This window comes from Pipistrellus kuhlii, unplaced genomic scaffold (assembly GCF_014108245.1).
Source record: "Pipistrellus kuhlii isolate mPipKuh1 unplaced genomic scaffold, mPipKuh1.p scaffold_m20_p_45, whole genome shotgun sequence".
Classification (NCBI taxonomy): domain Eukaryota; kingdom Metazoa; phylum Chordata; class Mammalia; order Chiroptera; family Vespertilionidae; genus Pipistrellus; species Pipistrellus kuhlii.
In genome coordinates this window covers 708,590-729,406 of record NW_023425546.1, presented here as the reverse complement: position 1 = coordinate 729,406, position 20,817 = coordinate 708,590, and the positions used below count along the sequence as shown (strand labels likewise).

At 52.7% G+C, this 20,817-nt stretch overlaps 1 protein-coding gene across 2 annotated transcripts in view; it reads left to right on the top strand.

Moving 5' to 3' along the window:
• The window catches only part of LRRC75A (leucine rich repeat containing 75A), a 49,367-nt gene that overhangs the window by 21,916 nt on the left and 6,634 nt on the right, over window positions 1-20,817 (top strand). For both annotated transcript variants that reach the window (XM_036412570.2, XM_036412571.2), the window contains exon 2: window positions 15,631-15,759. In XM_036412570.2, the coding sequence (XP_036268463.1) occupies window positions 15,631-15,759 (129 nt within the window). The remainder of the gene's footprint in view (window positions 1-15,630; window positions 15,760-20,817) is intronic.

Sequence of the window (20,817 nt, the reverse complement as noted above, 5' to 3'; positions counted from 1 at the left end):
GGCGGGGAGGCTGGGTCTCCCTGGACATGCCGCCTTCAAGGGTGAGCCAGTGGGAACGCTCTGGGCGCTTCCACGTGCTGCGAAGTGAACCCGGCACCCGAAAGTGACCTACGTGGGGTCCGAAAACCATGGGGGGGGGGGGGAGGGCCAACAGGGCACCAGGGAAAGGGAGATTAATGAGCAAAGTAAGAATCTCGGGTGTGACATGGAGCCCACATGCAGAGGCAGCGGAAGTCCAGTGGATGCTGCCGAACAAGAAGTGAGCGATGGGAGGAGACGGGACCCCGCGAGGGTGCGCTGGGGCAGGGCAGGAAAGACCAGGTCCGGAAACGCTGAGCCCGCACCACTTTTGCTGGAGAGACAGGCTGTAAGGTCCGTGTTGGTAGATGGAAAGCCCCAACGCTGAGGGTGAATTTAAAACAAACATCTGCAACATTTTTAATGACCACGTGTGCTGGCAGAAAAAGTGTCCAGATACACGTTCCCCCTACTCTGTCCCCTCCTGTCTCAGGAAGCAGCCTGTGTTTGCCTGACAGGGTCTTGGAATGTTTTATTCTTCAAATTGTGGCATAATACACAACACAAAATTTACCATCGGAAGAAGCATTTTTACAGTTCAGAGTTAAGTACACTCACACTAGGGGCCCGGTGCACGAAATCATGCATTGTAGGGTGCCTAGGTCTGGCCGAAGATCCGGGCTGATCTGTGGGGCGACTGGTGGAGAGATTGCCCCCCACCCCTGCTGGCACCTGCCTTGGCTGGCCTGGGGCCTGCAGGTGGGGGCAGCTCCTGCATTGATCGTCTGTCCCCTGGTGGTGAGTGTCTGTCATAGCGACCAGTTGTCCCACTGTTGGTTGAGTTGCATATTAGGCTTCTATTATATAGGATTGTTGTATGACCCATCTCCAGAACTCTTTTCATCTTGCACAAGTGAAATTCTGTGCCCATTGAACACCCTCCCCCAGCCCGTCTCCCTGGCAGCCCCCACTTACTTTGTGTCTGTGAATGTGACTGGTCCAGGTACCTCACAGAAGTGGAATCATCCTTTTGTGACTGACCCATTTCACTTAGCATAAGTCCTCAGTGTCTTCTATGTCATATGACATAGCGTGTGTCAGGTTTCATTTTTTATGGCTGAATAATATTCCATTGTATGCATAAGGCACCACATTGTGTTTATCCCTTTACCATAGAAGTCAATGGACAGCAACTTGGGTTGTTTCCACTTTTGGGCCATTGTGACTAATGCTGCTGTGAGCGTGGACATAGAAATAACTCAAGTAACTTTTGGGTCCCTGGTTTACATTCTTTGGAGTGTAACCCAGAGTGGAAACTTGTGTTTAATTTTTTTAAAATAAATCTTTATTGTTCATATTATTACAAATATTTCTCATTTTTCCCCCCTCCACCAGGTTCCCACCCCACCCTCTGCCCTTCCCCTCCCCCCATTGTCCTCATCCATAGGTATTTGTTCAGGCTCTTCCCGCACCCCCCCACTCTCCTTTTCCCCTAGAATCGTCAGTCCACACCCCTTCCATACCTCTGATTCTATTATATTCACTAGATAATACTTTTCATCAGGTTTTTTGTGTTTTGTTTTTTTTACTTTTTTTCATATATTTTATTGATTTTTTACAGAGAGGAAAGAGTTACAGAGAGTTAGAGTTAAAAACATCAGATCAGCTGCCTCCCGAACCTCGCCTGGCTGTGCCCAGGGCCCCGATGGCGATGGCGGGATCTCGAGGGGACCCTCCGACGACAGCCAGGTGGCCGTGGCCAGGGAGACGCCAGGAGGACCGGACCGCCCTGGGCATCCACAGGCCTGGCCGCCCCGTCTCTCCATGTCCGCACGCCTCACGGTGCTCCCTGCAGACGGGGTGTTCATCGGGTTTTTTAATTCCCTTGGCTTTTAGCTTCACTTGTTGATAGTTATGTATTTGTTGATCATAATTTTTATCTATATCTTCTTCCTCTTCCTAAAGAACCCCTTTCAGCAATTCATATAATTCTGGTTTGGCCGTGATGAACTCCTTTAGCTTTTTTTTATTAGTGAAGGTCTTTATCTGGCATTCGATTCTGAGTGATAGCTTTGCTGGGTAGAGTATATTTGGCTGTAGGTTCTTGCTATTCATCACCTTGAATATTTCTTGCCATTCCCGTCTGGCCTGCATGGTTTCTGTTGAGAAATCGGCTGACAATCCTATGGGTGCTCCTTTATAGGTAACTACCTGCTTTACTCTTGCTGCTTTTAATATTCCCTCTTTGTCTTTTGCTCTTGGAATTTTAATTATGATTTGCCTTGGTGTGGTCCTCTTTGGATTCCTTTTGTTTGGAGGTCTGTGCACTTCCTGGACTTGTAAGTCTAATTCTTTCACCAGGTGGGGGAAGTTTTCTGTCACTATTTCTTACAGTATGTTTTCGGTATCTTGCTCTCTCTCTTCTTCTGGGACCCCCATAATTCTGATGTTGGTTTGCTTGAAATTGTCCCAGAGGTTTCTTACACTAACTTCAACTTTCTGGATTCTCTTATCTTCTTGCTTCTGTGGAGGAGTGTCTTCTGGCTCTTTATGTTCCAAATTTTTTACTTGATTCTTGCGATCTTTCATTCTGTTTTTAGGACTCTGTATAATATGTTTTCATTTCAGACAATGTATTCTTTATTTCTAGTTGATCCCTTTTCATATCCTCATAGGTCTCGTTTATTTTATCGGCCTTTTCTAGGAAACTCTTGAAAAACCTTATAAGCGTGGTTTTGAACTCTATATCCAGTTGCTTCTTGTCCTCCATTTCTTTTGTTTGTGATCTGTTTCCTTGTCTCAGCATTTTCACAGCTTCCCTGAGTTGGTAGGGTGGCTTTGTGTGCTAAGGTGTCCTATATGGTTCAGTGGGTCAGCCTCCCAGTTACCTGAGGTGGACAGTCTTGGTGTAGCCCTTTGTGGGCTGTGTGTGCAGTCTTGTTGTTAAGCCTTGCTTGTTGTTGGTATCACTGGGAAGCGTTTATCTCCAAGCCAATTGGCTGTGAGGATCAGAAGTGTCTCAGCTAGGACACACTTGAATGGGGCAGAGTCTCGGGGTGGCACAGCCAAGCTTTGGTGAATCCCGCAAGATTGGTTGCAGGTGCGCGCACCTCTTTGGTATAGGTGCAGATAAGCTTTGGATTCCTGTCTGTCCCTCCTTAGGAGAGTCCTACTCCCTGCAAACGAGGAAGCTAGCCACTGGAAGGGCTTCTGTGCTCTGCTTGGATGGGGCAGAGTCTCGGGTGGTGCAGACAAGCTTTATTCAGCCCCTCCCTACGAGGGTCTGGTTTCTGAGTCCCGCAGTAATGGCCACTGGCTTCACACACCTCTGAGAGATCTCTGCCCACTGCCTGACAGTCTGGCCTCTCCCTGTCTGGGGCCGTCTATCAGAGCAATAGGGTGGGTCTGTTTTCCTCCCGAACAAGAAAGCTAGCTGCCGCGCATTAGCTGTCCACCCTCTCCGTGCACAGGGAATAAGCCAGTAGCGAACTCGGCCCGCCCTCTCCGCGCTCCACAAGCAAGCCAGCAGCAAACTCTGCAGCTGCCTTTTCGTGCGCAGTTCTCCGCACCTTTACAGTTCCTGAGGTTCATTGTGCCTTCTCTCTCCTTCCCAGATGGTAGAGCCTCCTCTCAGCCAGCCGTCCTGCGCGTCAGGGCGATGTTTCCCCTGTTTTCCAGTTCTAAATTCAAATTTGTTGTGGTAGGCTGCATCCGGGTGTCTGCCCTATGCCGCCATCTTGGTTTCTCCTGTGTTTAATTTTTTGAGGAGTTGCCACACTGTCGTCCACAGTGACGGCGCCGGGTTGCCTTCCCACTGACAGTGCCCAGGTGTGCCAGCTGCTCCATGTGCTGGGAGGGGTGGTCTGAGAATCGGACCAACCAGAGAAGGTAAGAGGATTCATATTAGGAGGGAATGGCTGAGGCTAAGCAGTTTCCAGGGTGGAGATAAGAACCGAGGAGCAGATGGGGTTGTGGGAAAGATGCAGAGAAGGAATTTTAGGAGTTTCAGGGTGTTACAAAGGGCTGCCCTTTTTGTGATGCAGAGAGATGGTTGGAGTTATCGCCGGCTTTCCAAGCTGCCCTGTATGTTGAGCCGGTGCTGCTGAGGAGAGGACAGCGCTGGACAGTCAGGAGAGGCAGCGGGAGGTTGGTGGTGAAGGCCATCCTGTGGGCATCTGGCAGAGAGAGCAGCAAAGACCACAGGATCGGCAGCCTCGGAGCCGCCTACAGGAGCAGAGAGCACAACTCAGTGCATTGTGAATGGGACTTCCCTCAGCCAGGATATCTTTCCGTGCAACTGGGCGGGAAGGGGGGGGGGGGGGGGGGGCCCGCTGAGCTGAGGAGGGAAAGCACGCTGAGTTCATTCGAGGGAAGGGCTGGTTCTGGGTTCCCCAGCAGCAGGCACCCAGCACAGGAGGGCGTCCCACCCCAGGGAAGCCTGAGGGACAGCCATCTCAGCCCCAGCTGCTTGCAAACCCATGTTCAGACCTGAATGCAAAACACCAAAGGCATTATTGACAAAGTTGTTTTAACATTTTTAAAAAATGAGAGCAGGCTCCTGCATCTACCATCTCCACCAGCAACAGCCACGCAGGGAGCAGCTGGCGGGCAGGCAAGTGTCAAAACCGCCTCCAGCCAGGGCTCCGGTTCTCAGACCAGCCCAGGCTGGTCCCTGGGGCCAGCGCAGTCCCTGGAGGGAATGTCGCTGCTCCTCCCAGAGACCTGCTGTGGGTGTGGGGCGAGCATCCCGTTCGCCCTCTCTGCACCTCCCCCAAAGCGCAGGCCGGCACCTCAGGGAGGGTCAGGGTGATGGGAGGGAGGGGAGAGAGCCAGCTGTGTGCCTGGCTTTTCCAGGACCCACAGGGATGGCCTTGGGGTGAGAAACCCTCCCTCCCTCAGCTGGTCCTTCCTCCCAGGGGTCCCGTGCTTCCAGCCCTGCAGCTCTCACACTGCTTTTGCAATCAGGATCTCTCTTTATACTCTGTTTATCTGTTTTGGGAAAATCAGTGAACTTTTATCCAATCATAATTACAAGTACAATTTTAATATCTGTGGCCTTTTCAGAACGCATTCACAGTGCCTTGCCATTTGCTGTGATATTGTAGTAAGCAAGCACTGCTTTGTCAGAAGAAAAACTCCGTGATCAGACAGAGATCATACTCACAGCGCTTTCAGCGAACACATTACTCAGTTCATGAAGCAGGACGTGCTCTGAGGGGCAGAATGCGCCAAATTCAGGTTGTAGAAACGTTAATACAGTTTCCGCTACATCAGAGTTCCATGTGGGTGTTTATACTTTGCTAGTTTTAAGGACAAAAAAGAGCAATTATTTAATTCTTACAGAGTAGAGAGGCCTGAATGAATAACCACTGGGCATTAACATGGAATTTACCCCCAAAAAATTTTTTTTAATTTCAAAGACTGACCTATATAACCTAAATCTTTTTATTCTTTTTCATATGCCTGGATAGCATGTCCCATCCCTGGCCGGTTGTGTGTCTCTCACACTGAAGTCTCTCTCCCTCCCTCCTTTCTTTTTTTTCTTTTTTTTACTCACCTGGATTTTTTTTTTAATAAACCTTTATTGTTCATATTATCACAAATGTTCCTCATTTTTTCCCCCTCCATTGCTCCCCTCCACCAGGTTTCCACCCCACCCTCTGCCCTTTCCCCACCCACTATTGTCCTCATCCATAGGTGCACAGTTTATGTTCAGTCTCTTCCCACATCCCCCTCTCCCCTTTTCCAAAAGAATCGTCAGTCCACTCCCCTTCCATACCTCTGATTCTTTTATATTCACCAGTTAATATTGTTCATCAGATTTTTTTTTAATTCCCTTGGTTTTTAGTTTCACTTGTTGATAGTTACATATTTGTTGATCATAATTTTTATCTTTATTTACTTTCTCTTCCGAAAGAACCCCCTTTGGCAATTCATATAATTCTAGCTTGATGGTGATGAACTCCTTTAGCTTTTTTTTATTTGTGAAGCTCTATCTGGCCTTCAATTCTGAATGATAGCTTTGCTGGGTAGATTATTTTTGTCTGTAGGTTCTTGCTATTCATCACCTTGAATATTTCTTGCCATTCCCGTCTGGCCTGCATGGTTTCTGTTGAGAAATCAGCTGACAATCCTATGGGTGCTCCTTTATAGGTAACTACCTGCTTTACTCTTGCTGCTTTTAATATTCTCTCTTTGTCTTTTGCTCTTGGAATTTTAATTATGATGTGTCTTGGTGTGGTCCTCTTTGGATTCCTTTTGTTTGGGGTTCTGTGGGCTACCTGGACTTGTAAGTCTAATTCTTTCACCAGGTGGGGGAAGTTTTCTGTCACTATTTCTTTCAGTATGTTTTCAGTATCTTGCTCTCTCTCATCTTCTGGGACCCCCATAATTCTGATGTTGGTTTGCTTGAAGTTGTCCCAGAGGTTTCTTACACTATCTTCAACTTTCTGGATTCTCTTGTCTTCTTGCTTCTGCAGAGGAGTGTCCTCTGGCTCTTTGTGTTCCAAATCTTTGACTTGATTCTTACAATCTTCCATTCTGTTTTTAGGACCCTTAGACTTTTACAGCTCCTCTGATTTTCCTTCTGGTTTTCTCTTTCCTTCTCATTGTAGAATTTCCAGTCAGTCGACTTTCCTGTAGTTCTGGGTAATGTCCATTTTGTATTTTAGTTGTATTTTATTGAAATTGTTGTGTGAGGCTGCAGTTAGACGTCCACCTATGCAGCCATCTTGGATCTCCCTCCTTTCTACTCTCTTAACCTGCTAATCGGGGAGTTCCCTTTTTAATTACGCAACGTACAATGGGCGCATACTCTTTCACTAGGATGTGTCAGTACGTCACGCCCAGTGGATGTAATTTTATATTATTTTTTTTATTTATATTTAATTAAAATAAATGAAATATTTTTTTCATTTATTTATATATAAAGCACAAAGGAAAATACAAAATTACAAACAAATAGAAAAGAATACCAACAAAAAAATGGAAACATCGAATTAAAAAATTAGAAATTTTACAATTATAAAGATTACAAAAAATATATCTTTTTTATTTCTATACACAATAAAAAATATAAAAAAGTTAACAATTACAGAACAATAAACAAAAGCACACAAATAAAATAGAAATATTGAGTTTAAAAAATTGAAATATAGATGTAAAAATTCAAAACTCAACTTCCGTGTGATATATTTTAAAACAATTGTTGATATATAGTGCTACCTTACAATCTGGACACCAGTATGTAGATTCTTTCCTCACACCTTTTTTGTAGCAAACTCGGCATTTCCTGGATTTAGTTTTTCCTATATCGCTTTTCATTTGTTTTGGAAAATGCCTTTCAACTAAGCGTGATGGTTTAAATTTAATACCTTTGATGTTCGGAAATATACGCTTAGTTGATGTCTTTGGGTGGGTTTTCACTATGTTGTTATCTACCAATTTCTCTACACACTCTATCAAAAAGTATAATCTATCCAAATGACCTTTATCTTTTTTGTATATAATATATGCATTGAAGCAGCACATATCAATTAATCATAGAAAAAAAATTTTATAACCCTATTACAGGCAGTCGTGTAGGCCACCATAACTCCATCTCCCAAATCTACGCCATCCATATTCTTGTTATAATCCAGGACAACATTTGGTTTTTCTTGCCTTCTTCCTCTTTTTTCAATCATTGTCTTTTCATCATTATGAATAGAACTGAGCATCAATACGTCTTTTTTATCCTTCCATTTTAAAACCATAAGTTTGTCTTTGATTCTTACATATGTTCGTTTTTCTGTAATTTTTTTGTTTTTATTTCACCGGGGATTCCGACTCTGTTTATCCTCATTGTTCCAACAATGTCTGTATTGTTTTGACACAAGAGTTCAGCCAAATGAATTTACGTATAGAAATTATCTAAGTAAATCCTATACCCTTTATTCAGTAAGTCATGTGTTAACTCCAAAACAATTTTTGTTGATTGTTTTTCTTGTAGGTAGTTCAAACCATAATTTGTGTCCTTGCCTGTGTATAAAATTATATTTTGTACGTATCCAGATTGGCTTTCACTCAAAATAAACAACTTCATTCCAAATCTAGCTTTTTTTGTAGATATATATTTCCAACATAAATATGCATATTTCTCATTCACATACATAAAAACTTCTAAACTTTTCTTTTTTTTCTTTCTTTTTTTTTTTAATAAGTTTTTATTGTTCATATTATTACAAATGTTCCTTTTTTCCCCACCACCACCATTGCTCTCCTCCACCAGGTTCCCACCCCACCCTCTGCCCTTTCCCCTCTCCCCATTGTCCTCATCCATAGGTGCACAGTTTATGTTCAGTCTCTTCCCACGCCCCCCTCTCCCCTTTTCCCCAAGAATCGTCAGTTCACTCCCCTTCCATACCTCTGATTCTATTATATTCAACAGTTAATATTATTCATTAGATTTTTTAATTTCCTTGGTTTTTAGATTCACTTGTTGATAGTTACGTATTTGTTGTTCATAATTTTTATCTTTGTTTACTTTCTCTTCTGAAAGAACCCCCTTCAGCAATTCATATAATTCTGGTTTGGCAGTGATGAACTCCTTTAGCTTTTTTTTATTAGTGAAGCTCTTTATCTGGCCTTCGATTCTGAGTGATAGCTTTGCTGGGTAGATTATTTTTGTCTGTAGGTTCTTGCTATTCATCACCTTGAATATTTCTTGCCATTCCCTTCTGGCCTGCATGGTTTCTGTTGAGAAGTCAGCTGACAATCGTATAGGTGCTTCTTTATAGGTTACTACCTTCTTTGCTCTTGCTGCTTTTAATATTCTCTCTTTGTCTTTTGCTCTTGGAATTTTAATAATGATGTGTCTCGGTGTGGTCCTCTTTGGATTCCTTTTGTTTGGGTTTCTGTGCGCTTCCTGGACTTGTAAGTCTAATTCTTTCACCAGGTGGGGGAAGTTTTCTGTCACTATTTCTTTCAGTATGTTTTCAATATCTTGCTCTCTCTCATCTTCTGGGACCCCCATAATTCTGATGTTGGTTCGCTTGAAGTTGTCCCAGAGGTTTCTTACATTATCTTCAATTTTCTGGATTCTCTTGCCTTCTAGCTTCTGTGGAGGAGTATCTTCTGGCTCTTTATGTTCCAAATCTTTGACTTGATTCTTGCGATCTTCCCTTCTGTTTTTAGGACTCTGTAAAATATTTTTATTTCAGACAATGTATTCTTTATTTCTTGTTGATCCCTTATCATTTCTTGTTGACTCCTTATTAATTCTAGTTGATCTCTTTTCATATCCTCATAGGCCTTATCCATCTTTTCTAGGAAATTCTTGAAAAACCTTATAAGCGTAGATTTGAACTCTATATCCAGACACTTTTTGTCCTCCATTTCTTTCGTTTGTGATCTATTTTGTTGTCGCATTTTGCAGTTACAGATGGGACAGGGTTTCAGGGTGGAGCCTTCAGCCTTGGCTTCCGTCAGCCCCGCCCTATGCGGGTCCTTCAGTGCTCACTGCCGGCGCCTCTGAGAGAAAGGTGTCCTCGATTTTCGCCTGCTGCCAAACAGTCTATGATCTCCCACAATGAGCCTGGTATTGGGGTTCAGTTCAGTTGGAAGTGGAGTTGGAGGTGGCGTTCAGAGCAGTCTGGAGCCCCTGTCTCCTTCCCGTCAGGGCACTCCCGGGGCACAGCCGACCGTCCCTTCTCTGTGCGCAGTGTGCGCGCCACCGGGACCTCCTTTCGCCTCTCCCCAGGGTTCTGCCTCGCAGCCCAGCTCCCTCAGGCTGAGCCTGAGTCCCCGGGGTCTGGCCCAGAACCGGGGTTCAGAGCAGTTGGGGGCCCAGCACAGTCAGAGCTTTTCTCTCCTTTCTGCTCGGGAACGCCCGCCAGGCACTCGGCCTCCCTCCTCTCCGGCTCCGTCCTCTCCGCGCGCCGCGTCTCCGTACCTTGGGCTTTTCCAGCTCCTCCGCGCCTCCTTCTGGTTTTCTCCTTGCTTCTCGCTGTAGAATTTCCAGTCAGTCAACCTTCCTGTAGTTCTGGGCAATGTCCGTTTTATATTTTAGTTGTATTTTATTGAAATTGTTGTGTGCGGCTGCGGCTAGGTGTTCACCTGGGCACAGCCATCTTGGATCCTAAAACTTCTAAACTTTTCTGACAAATTATTGATGATTGGATCAATTTTATATGTTTTTTTATTATATAAAGGTTGGAGATATAAAAAAATATAAGTAAATAATATATAATACGAAAATAGGTAGGTAAGTGTAAGTACATACCTGTCACTGCTCACCCAGAACACGTCCACCACTCTCAATAGCGAAATTATACTGATACCCTCCGTGTCTTAAATTCATGTCGAGACATGTATGGATGACTAATACTTTTGTTGTTCGGAAATATACGTTCCGCCCGTTTCAGGGCGCAACATATATTTCAAGGACGTATTCATACGTCCTACCCGTACCCGATATTGTTTATGTTTGACGTATTTATACATCCCGCTTGGTTAACAGGTTAAACTCAGTGGAAAAAAATATCCTTGGGTGAAAATTAACAAAAAGGATCGAGTCTCTTAGCAAGGTGAATGTTGAGAACACAGTTTTGTATCTATAACCCTGCCTGTGTGGGTTCCTATTGCAGGTATGTGCCCTAACCTCACCCATCCCCCAGCCCCTGTAACCACCATCCACTCCTTTTTTGAGTTTGGTTCCTTTTAGATTGCACATACTATACAAAATATATGGTATCAGTCTTTCTCCCTTTTTTATATATTTTTATTGATTTCAGAGAGGGAGGGAGAGATAGAAACATCAATGATGAGAGAGAATCATTGATCCGCTGCCTCTTGTACACCCCACACTGGGGATCAAGTCTGCAACCGGGGATGTGCCCTTGACTGAAATCAAACCCAGGACCCTTCAGCCCAAAGGCCAGTACTCTATCCACAGCTAAACCAGCTAGGGCAGTGGTCGGCAAACTGCGGCTCGCGAGTTTGCCGCTCTGTTGACTAATGAGTTTGCCAACCACTGCTAGACTAAATGTTACCGTGTAGTTGGAAGCTGTGAGGATTAGGCCATTGTGGCATATTGTGTGCAAAGAGGTGAAGGGTAGTATATGACAGTGGTCGGCAAACTCATTAATCAAACTCGCGAGCCGCAGTTTGCTGACCACTGGGCTAGGGTGTCAGTCTTTCTCTTTCTGGCTGACCTCTCTCAGCATAATGTTCTCAAGCTCCATCCGTGTTGCTCAGATGGCGGATGTCCTGGCCGAAGGGCGTTCCGTGATATTTATCACATCTCCTTCTTCCATTCACCGGTTGGTGGGCACAGCTCTGCCTCTGCTCTGGCTCTCCGGCTTCCTTGTCTGAGCTGTTGTGATCATGGGAGCACAGCTCTCCGATGGCCTGTCTTCACTTCCTCTGGGTGGATCCCCTGAAGCTGGACGGATTGTATGGTAGCTCTAGTTCTGAAATTACTGAGGACTTCAAAGAGGCTCTGTGTGTAAGCTACATCTAATCAAAACAAAAATATTTTAAAGATTTATTTGTTTAAAATTAATAAGCTTGTCTGAAAGAATTTTCTATAAAAATTTTCCCTTCCTCGCTCCAAAAGGAGAATTTAGTGGCAAGAGGGGCATGGCCACACGGTCTGTGAGTCTAACGTGCGGCTCAGCGGACAGCGGGCTCTCACACCGCTGCCAGCTCCCCGGCTCCCGGCTCTGGCTCGCCGGCTCTGGCTCCCCGGCTCCGGGCTCTGGCTCCCCGGCTCCCCGGCTCTGGCTCCCCGGCTCTGGCTCTGCTCTGCTCTGGCTCTGCTCTGGCTCCCCGGCTCTGGCTCTGCTCTGGCGCCCCGGCTCTGGCTCCCCGGCTCCCGGCTTCGGCTCCCCGGCTCTGGCTCCCGGCTCCGGCTCCCCGGCTCTGGCTCCCCGGCTCTGGCTCCCCGGCTCTGGCTCTGCTCTGGCTCCCCGGCTCTGGCTCCGGCTCTGCTCTGGCTCCCCGGCTCCCCAGCTCTGGCTCTCCGGCTCTGGCTCCCCGGCTCTGGCTTCCCGGCTCCCCGGCTCTGGCTCCGGCTCTGCTCTGGCTCCCCGGCTCCCCGCTCTGGCTCTCCGGCTCTCCGACTCTGGCTCCCCGGCTCCCGGCTCCGGCTCCCCGGCTCTGGCTCCCCGGCTCTGGCTCCGGCTCTGCTCTGGCTCCCCGGCTCCCCGGCTCTGGCTCCCCGGCTCTGGCTCCCCGGCTCTGGCTCCGGCTCTGCTCTGGCTCCCCGGCTCCCAGCTCCGGCTCCCCGGCTCTCCGACTCTGGCTCCCCGGCTCTGGCTCTGCTCTGGCTCCCCGGCTCTGGCTCTGCTCTGGCTCCCCGGCTCCGGCTCCGGCTCCCGGCTCCGGCTCCGGCTCCGGCTCCCGGCTCCGGCTCCGGCTCCGGCTCCGGCTCCGGCGGTGGGGGTCAGTTGCAGTTTGCACGGTGTAGCGGACTTGGGCAGTGGTTGGCAAGCGGACGCCCAGCGCCCCGGGAGGCCTCAGGGCCCCTCCACAGCCGGAGATGCTGTCCTCACTCCTGTGTGAAGCTCTGCTTTCGCTTTGGAAAGCCACCCCTCTCGCTCTAGCGTTTCTCTTTTCCTTGGAACGAGCCCCAGCCCCGTTCTTCACGCTCCAGTCACATGGGCCCCCGTCCGTGAGGTGGCGAGCGCTGGCCTCTGGCCCGGTCCCAGGCCAGTGATGCTCGCCAAGCCGCACAGTGGCTCAGGCCCCTCGGACGCCCCGGGTTTGCTGCTGAGAAGCCGCCCGCAGCTCCTCGAGGCCGCACCGCTCGGCGCCGTCCTCCGGAAGCTGGGCTCGCCCCGGCCTGGCCCCTCCGAGGCCAGCGCCGTGCGCAGGGCGTGTGGGGGCCACGCTGGCTCCCATCCCTCCGGCCCATGGCGTGCGGGCAGAGCGGGCAGGGCTCTGGGGCCTGTGGGAGCGTCAGTGAGGCCGTTGGTGCTAAATTGGGACACAGTTATCCTGGCAAACCAGCGCGGGAGGACCAGAGGCCTCCATGGCCTGCGTCCTCAGCACAGTGCAGGTCCGAGAGCTCACACGCATCCGGAGCCTCGGAGGGTCGGAGGAAAGAAACAGCCAGCAAACGCGGCCGCCTGTCTGGAGCCCCTGGCCTTCCCGAGCCCGACGCCCCTGGCTCCCTGGATTCGCCGGGAGGGCCGGGCCTGGGACTCCTGGGAGCCGCTCCACCCCGTCCTACCTCCCCAGCCCTCCCCTTCCCAAGCAAGGACCAGGAGCCCAGGCAACAGCAGCCTGGAGAGAGCCCACGATGGGAGCACGGGCCCAGGGGCCCCGGGCGGGACGTTTTGTGCCTTCCCACCCTGCCCAGCCTCCCGGTCCTCTGGCCCCTCCGGGACAGGGTGGCCTGTGATGGGGGCAGATGAGAACATGGGCAGGGCTGGTGGGAACACAACAAACCTAGGGATTCCTCCGTCCGGAGTTTTCAAACTTCTTTCTTTTCCTGCAGGAGTCTGCAGAGGCTCCCGGGGGGGGGGGGGGGGGGGGGGGGCACTCCCGCCCACCACCAGCCAGCCCCCCAGATCCTTGGCCCTCCTCAGGCTTGGGGAACCTCTGTCCCAGTGGGTTTCTTTGTTGTTGCTGAGAGAATTACATGTCCCCTCCCCGCCCCCACCCATTGACCCTTTCTAGCCGCCCCAGGCCTTCAGCACCCTATTGTCTGGTCCATGGTTATGCATATTTGCATACAAAGTCTTTGGTTGATCTCTTCCCACCCAGCTCTGAGGTTCAGCATCTGTTCCCCCCTCTGTGCCTCTGGGTCTGTTTTGTTCATCAGTTTATCTGGTTCATTAGATTCCACATACGAGTGAGATCATGTTGTCCCTGTGGTTTCTGCCACCGCTCCCACCCCACTCCGTGTCCCCTGCACAGCTCCCTCCTCTCCCACCAGCAGGACCCACGGGACACCCTCTCCCCGGGAGCCCTGCTGGGCCTTCTTCCTGCCTGGCAGCTTCCGCAACCCCACAGCTCAGCGCCCCCCCCCCCCAGGCAAAGGGACACCGGGGTCAGGTCATCTACAGAGGAAGCAGGGAAAATGGCCTCCGAAGCCAGAAAAAGACGAGCTTTGTGTCCGGTGCTGTCCCCTCGCCAGGCGTTTCCAGGCGTGCCGTCTCAGGTCCGCGGATGGAGAAGCAGCCAGGCGCCTGGCCCCAATCCTTCTCCTCCTCCTCCTCCTCCTCCTCTTCCTCTTTCCCCTCCTCCTCCTCTTCCTCCTCCTCCTCCTCCCTTCCTCCTCCTCCTCCTCCTCTTTCTTTCCCCTGTTCCTCCTCTTCCTCCTCCTCCTCCCTTCCTCCTCCTCTTCCTCCCTCCTCCTCCCTTCCTCCTCCTCTTCCTTCCTCCTCCTCCTCCTCCTTCTCTTCCTCTTTCCCCTCCTCCTCCTCCTTCTCCTCCTCCTCCTCCTCCTCCTCTTCCTTCTCTTCCTCTTTCCCCTCCTCCTCCTCCTCCTCCTCCTCTTCCTCTTTCTCCTCCTCCTCTTTCTCCTCCTCCTCCTCCTCCTCCTCCTCCTCCTCTTCCTCTTTCCTCTTCTCCTCCTCCTCCTCCTCCTCCTCCTCCTCCTCCTCTTCCTCTTTCCCCTCCTCCCTCTTCCTCCTCCACTTCCTCCTCCTCTTCCTCCTCCTCCTCCTCCTCCTCTTCCTCTTTCCCCTTCTCCTCCTCCTCCTCCTCCTCCTCTTCCTCTTTCCCCTCCTCCTCCTCCTCTTCCTCCTCCACTTCCTCCTCCTCTTCCTCCTCCTCCTCCTCCTCCTCTTCCTCTTTCCCCTCCTCCTCCTCCTCCTCCTCCTCCTCCTCTTCCTCTTTCCCCTCCGCCTCCTCCTCCTCTTCCTCCTCCACTTCCTCCTCCTCCTCCTCTTCCTCCTCCTCCTCCTCCTCTTCCTCTTTCCTCCCCCTCCTCCTCCCTCTTCCTCCTCCTCTTCCTCTTCCCCTTCTCCTCCTCCTCTCCCCTCCTCTTCCTCTTTCCCCTCCTCCTCCTCCTCCTCCTCTCCTCTTCCTCCTCCTCTTCCTCTTTCCCCTTCTCCTCCTCTTCCTCCTCCTCCTCCTCTTCCTCTTTCCCCTCCCCGCCTCCTCCTCTCTTCCTCTTTCCCCTCCCCTCCTCCTCCTCCTCCTCTCTTCTCTTTCCCCTCCCTCCTCCTCTTCCTCCTCCTCTTCCTCCTCTCCTCCTCCTCTTCCTCCTCCTCCTCCTCCTCTTCCTCCTCCTCTTCCTCCTCCTCCTCCGCCTCCTCCTCCTCCTCCTCCTCCTCTTCCTCCTCCTCTTCCTCCTCCTCCTCCTCCTCCTCCTCCTCCTCCTCCTCCTCTTCCTCTTTCCCCTCCTCCTCCTCCTCTGCGTCCTCCGCCTCCTCCCGGGGAGCCTGAGCAGGGATAGTGCTGTCCCCGGAGAGGGCCTAGGCTGGCGGCCAGCGCAGGGCTTGCCTGGCGCCCAGGACGCTCTCAGATGCTTCCTGGACGGTTAGGAGGCCTCTCGGAGGGGGCCTCCCTTGCAGGGCCGGGCTGTGTGGGAGCTGCGCTGCCTCCAGGGGTTTGGGCCTTTGGAGGGGTGTGGGGGCAGGGCAGGACCGCCCCTGACCTCTCGCACCCTTCATCCTGCAGGACCTGGGCATGGAGTCGACCTCGCTGGATGACGTGCTGTACCGCTACGCCAGCTTCCGGAACCTGGTGGACCCCATCACCCACGACCTCATCATCAGCCTGGCTCGCTACATCCACTGCCCCAAGCCGGTAGGCGGCTGCGTCTAAGCCAGCGGGTCCGGGGGTGTGAAGGGCATCTTTCTGGGCAGAGCAGCTCCGTGCCCCACAAGGGCTGGTCGATGTACCCAGGCCCAGGAGGACAGGCCCCCGCGTGCAGACAGCAGAGGGCAGAGGCAGGCCGGAGGCCCGGCATCCACGGCTGAGGCTGGGCCTTGGCACCATCAGCACCAGTTTTGCCTGGCCATGGGGCTTTAAATCCGGATTTATTGCCAAAGTTTAAAAATGCAGATACTTCACACAGTCCTATAGTCAGTGGCCCTTGGAAATGGGGAGCTCCAGCAACGGGAAGCCCGCATTTCCGCGCTGTGAGGCCGGGGCCCCTCCTGTCGTCCATTGCGCCCTGCACAGACTGCGGGCACAGAGACAGTGCTGACCCTCTCTGCCCACCAAGCCGTGGCCACTGGTCCGACTGTGCCCACCTGGGGGCTTTTCCTTAGGTGTCTGGTGGCGGCCCTGCATGGCCTCAGTCCCCGCCCCAGGGGACTTATTTCACACCCAGCTCCCTCCTTGTGCCCGCTCTGGCCCGGCCCCTTCAGGTGGGAGGGTCTGTCCCTCTTTTTGTGGCCCCAGGCTGGCTTACACAGACCTGCCCACGGGACCTGGTGGGGAGGGACTCCATGCTGTTAGAAATAAGGCGAGCCCCCCAAGTCAGGGGTTCTGGTAGAACACAAAACACCCGGGAGCCAGGCAGCAGGGCAAACATATCTACTTCTACGTAGAAGGGCGCACACACATGGTCTGGAAGCACACCCACACAGAGCAGGCGGTCTGCTCGGTTTATAATCCCTGACGCACATGACCTGTCCCTTGCTCTTGATCGGAGCTCAGGTGCACAATCGTTCACAATTGGCTAATTCAAAGGGAGGGGTTGGCCTTTGCTTTTTAAAGATGGCGGCCCCCAGGGGAGCTGCAAGCCATGCGGCCAACATGGCGGCTGTCTAAACTTCTTTGACAGAAAAGATGACTTGCTTATCTCACAAGGCCTTGGCTTTTCTCTTGTCTCCATCCCTTCTCTTCCATCCCTCCAATGCCAGCAGCTTCCAAAAGACGCGCTTCTCTGTGGCAGGGAGGGAAGTCTTCACGCAACGGGTGCTGTGATTTCAGTAAAACCCAGACTCCTTCCCGGCCCGGCCCAGCGCCCCCTCCACCCGCCAACTCTGCTTCAGCCTGGGGCACCCTCAGCCGCAGCACCCAATCCTCTCCCGACTGAGGAGCTCTGCTGCCCCCTGGCCGCTCCTGCGCCTCTGTCTCAGGGCCCCTCGCCCAGACCTGGTGGGCTTTCCTCTGGGGCTGGCAGCTTCTCCCGCCCCCGGGCGTTTCCGGGCGCCGCCGCCAGGTCTGGGGACGGAGAAGCAGCCGGCAGGTCGCCTCTCAGAGACCTTTGGTCGGCCGCCTGCTCAGCCCTGTCTCACACCCTGTTCCTCTCCTTGTTTATTTTTATCATTTCACTCGTCTCCAAAATCATCTGGCTTACTGCTCTGTTGGCTAATGTAGTGTCTGCCTTCCCCACGAGAAAACAAACGGCAAGGGGCGAGAGACAGTTCACGGTCACATCTGCACCAAGCCGAGCAACGTGACGCAGGAGACCCTTCCCACTGAATTTTTAAGAGCAATTATTAGGAGTCCGGGCAGGGAAAAGGAAATGAATGGACATGGAGACCCCAGCAGCAGGAGTCATTGCCAGGGCGGCGCTGGAAGCCTGCTGTTGCTGAAGCCGGGATGAGAATGCCTCTTCCAGATGGGGGGGGGGGGGGTCTATTGCTGCCTGACAGACCGCCTGAGGCTGAGGGCCTTACACTGCTGTCCAGTCTCCGTGGGGCAGGCACCCTAGCAGCTAGCTTAGCTCTCGAGACACTGGCTGGCCCAGGCTGAGTACCTGAAGGCTGGACAGAGGTGGCAGCCCGCCCCGCCCCCAGGGTGGCACATTGGTGGTGGTTGGCAGAGGCCTTGGTGCTTGCCGAGGGGCCTCTCCATAGGAGCCCTGAGGGTCCCCACAGCATAGCAGCCGCTGCCCCCAGAGTGGGTGACCCAGGAGCGGGCAAGGCAGATGCACAGTGTTCTTTATGACCTCGCCTGCCATCACCACCATATTCTGCCAACTGCCTAGGTCAGCCCTGAGACGGTGAGAACAGAGACTGGGCGAGGGCACAGAGCCAGAATCGCAAGGGCTGTCTGGGAGGCTGGCTGCTGCAGGCTGACGCAGGGAGGGAATGAAAGAAACGCTGACCTTTCCTCCTGCCCTCTGACTTCCCTCGCACAGGCTCCGTTAGTTAGCTGAATGCCGCTGGGAGCCCTGGGCCAGGGGCTGGGTGATGCCCAGCCTTCAGAGCGCACAGGACAGAGAGTGGCCTGGGGAGAGGGGGCAAACAGGAGCCCAGCACAGTCTCCAGCTGGACCGCTGAGTGAGTGAGTTTAGGAATGGGTGATGAGAGCTCTGCGTGTGTGCCTGGGGCCGCATGTAAGGTGGGTGTTGCTGTCTCAGAGGAGACATGGGGCCTGTCCGAGCACTGGGGCGCTCCGGGGGGAGGAGGGGAGGAACACCTCGAAGAGCGTTTCTGAGAGGTCAGTCCCTCGGCACCCTTCTCCGGGGCCTCCAGCGGTGCCCACTCTCCTGACTTGCCCCGAACCCTCTCCTGCCATCTCCTTCCTTGGAGCTTCCAGTGTGGCTAGGACTCGGCTGCTCAGGCTAGGGAAAGAATTTGCCCTGACACTGAGGGGCCGAAAGAGGGACTAAACCTGCAAACAGTGCAGACTTCTCCCCTCTGCTACCGCCCCCAGACCCACCCACTCTTCCCTGCTTTCCCAGACACGGGGACCAAGCCCATGGCTTCTGATTCACACCCCTGTCCAGGCCGGAGGAGGAGTCAGGATGCAGAGGAAGGGCTGATTGGCTGCGCTCTGCCAGTGCCCGCTTCTGGGCCAATCAGCTGTCGCTCGGGAGTGGCATGTGGTTGCAGGAAGGGCTGCAGCACTGTGAAAAGGGAGTGCTCAGCCCAGGCGCAGGGCGCAGGGATCACTGATGTGCATAACATGTGCTGCTCATTGTCAGAGCCCCCAAGGTTACAGGGGGTGTGAGCTGCTCTGTACCTGAGAGGCACTTTCTCCTTCTTTCCCTCCTCCCTTCCCTCCCATCGCTCATTCCCCACCTCAAGCACTGGCTCCACTCTGGGCCAGTCCTGCTTTGTCCTGTCCTCCGCAGGAGGGAGGCCTGGGGTGGGGCTGTTGGAAAGCAGTGGGGTGAAGGAAAATTCGAGGGGGCTGCTTAAGTCTTTTCTGGGTGCAAGGATAGAAGCGCCTCTCCCGGGGGCATTGCAAAGCTCAGGGCCTGCTGGCAGGTTGGGAGCCCAGCCTCCTGCAAGGCCTGGAGCTTTGGATCCTGATTCCCTCTTTCACGTTGTGTGGCTTGCCAGTCTGTTCAGCTTCTTGATGCCCAGGTTCCTCATCTGCAAAGTGGAGCCACCAGAAGCCCTTTTCCTGGGACTGCTGTGTGTTGCAGCGCTGTGAGGAGCTCACGCAGGCAATGCAGAGGCAGTGCCTGGCATTCACCCGTGGGCGCTCCAGCAATGTTGGCGGTTGTTCCCTTAGTCCAGACACGTTTGTTTAGTCAGGACTTGCGTGAGGACATGGCTTACATTTGCCTCTAGTGGCTTAGTTAGGTGACGGCATCTGCTGCCCCCATTGAGTGGAGCAGGAACCGCTCCTCCAGTCTCCAGGTCAGCAGCCAGAGCCTCGCCCTGCGCACAGCTGCCCCCTTGTGGCAGTGCCGCGCACTGGCGTTGCTTTGTCTCCTCTTTTCCCCCTATCAGGGCCCAGTTGCTCAGATTTTGGAAACCTTGGGAAGTGGTTGGAGAGGGGCACGGTTCTCAGCTTTGATTTTACAGAGAAAAGGAGCGAAATATCGATTCGTTGGTCCACTTATTTATTCCTTCACCGGTTGATTCTCATATGTGCCCTGACAGGGGATCAAAGCCACAACCTTGTTGTATCTGGATGATGCTCTCACCAATTCAACTGCCCAACCAGGGCCCATTCTCAGCTTTGGAGCAGGCACTGGGGAGACTGGCAACACTCTGTCCCAGGGTCCAGGAGAGATGCCAGGCAGACCACCAGCTCTCACCCACTGGTCCTTCTTGCCTGAAATGGCGCTCTCCACCTCAGCAGCACCTGGGGATCACCTGGGGAGCTTTTAAAACCCGTGTGCTGGGCTGCCCTGGCCACCGAGGGTACGAGAGTCCTCGGTGAAGAACTGCAGCTGTAGAGCACCGTATCCATTGTCACCTCCCTTCTCCCTTTGGCCTCCAACTTGGCCTTCACCATGCCAGCCCCTCCTGGCGCCTTCGCTGGCCAAGGCCCTCGCCGCCCTTCTCCTCGGTGCCCGGGGCTGCCCTCTTGCTCCTCTGACTGACCTCCTCGCCTCCGTGTCCGGTCTGTCTCTGACCTTCGGTGCTGCAGCTGTTCCCCCGCCTTCCCCGCGGCTCACTTCCGGGCCAGAGCTTCCATCAGATCCCACGGGGCCTGCCTTGAGCCCAGCCCCTAAGTTCATCACGTCTCCCAGCTGGAGATGGGCCGGGCATTCCTCCTGGTTCTTGTCCAGAGCCCCTTGCCAAAACCAAGACCCCCTCATCCTCCCGTCCCCTCCCCTCCGTCCTGTACGTGGTCAATCGCGTGTAGTGGCCTCCGTCACTTCAGCCATTGCCATGGGCCCCGCAGGGGTGCCCAAACCACATAAGCAGATGAGCTGGCCCTGAGTCGCCCTGTCTGCCTCCAGTCCACCCCTTTCTCCGTCTCCCCGTCAGAGGGACAGAGGATGCAAAAGTGGTGCTGTCTGCCCTGCAGGGATCCCTCTGGCCCCCATGGTGGAGCCCTGCCTGCTTCAGCACCATTTTTCCCAACGCACACCCTATGTCCAGACTCAGCAAGAAACGAAGTCTAGGAACCTACAGGCTGTAAATGCATTTGCCCGGAGTGACAGGTGACATCTGTTTCTCTCACAGGCAGCCTCAGGCACTCGGAAGAGGTGAGGTTTGT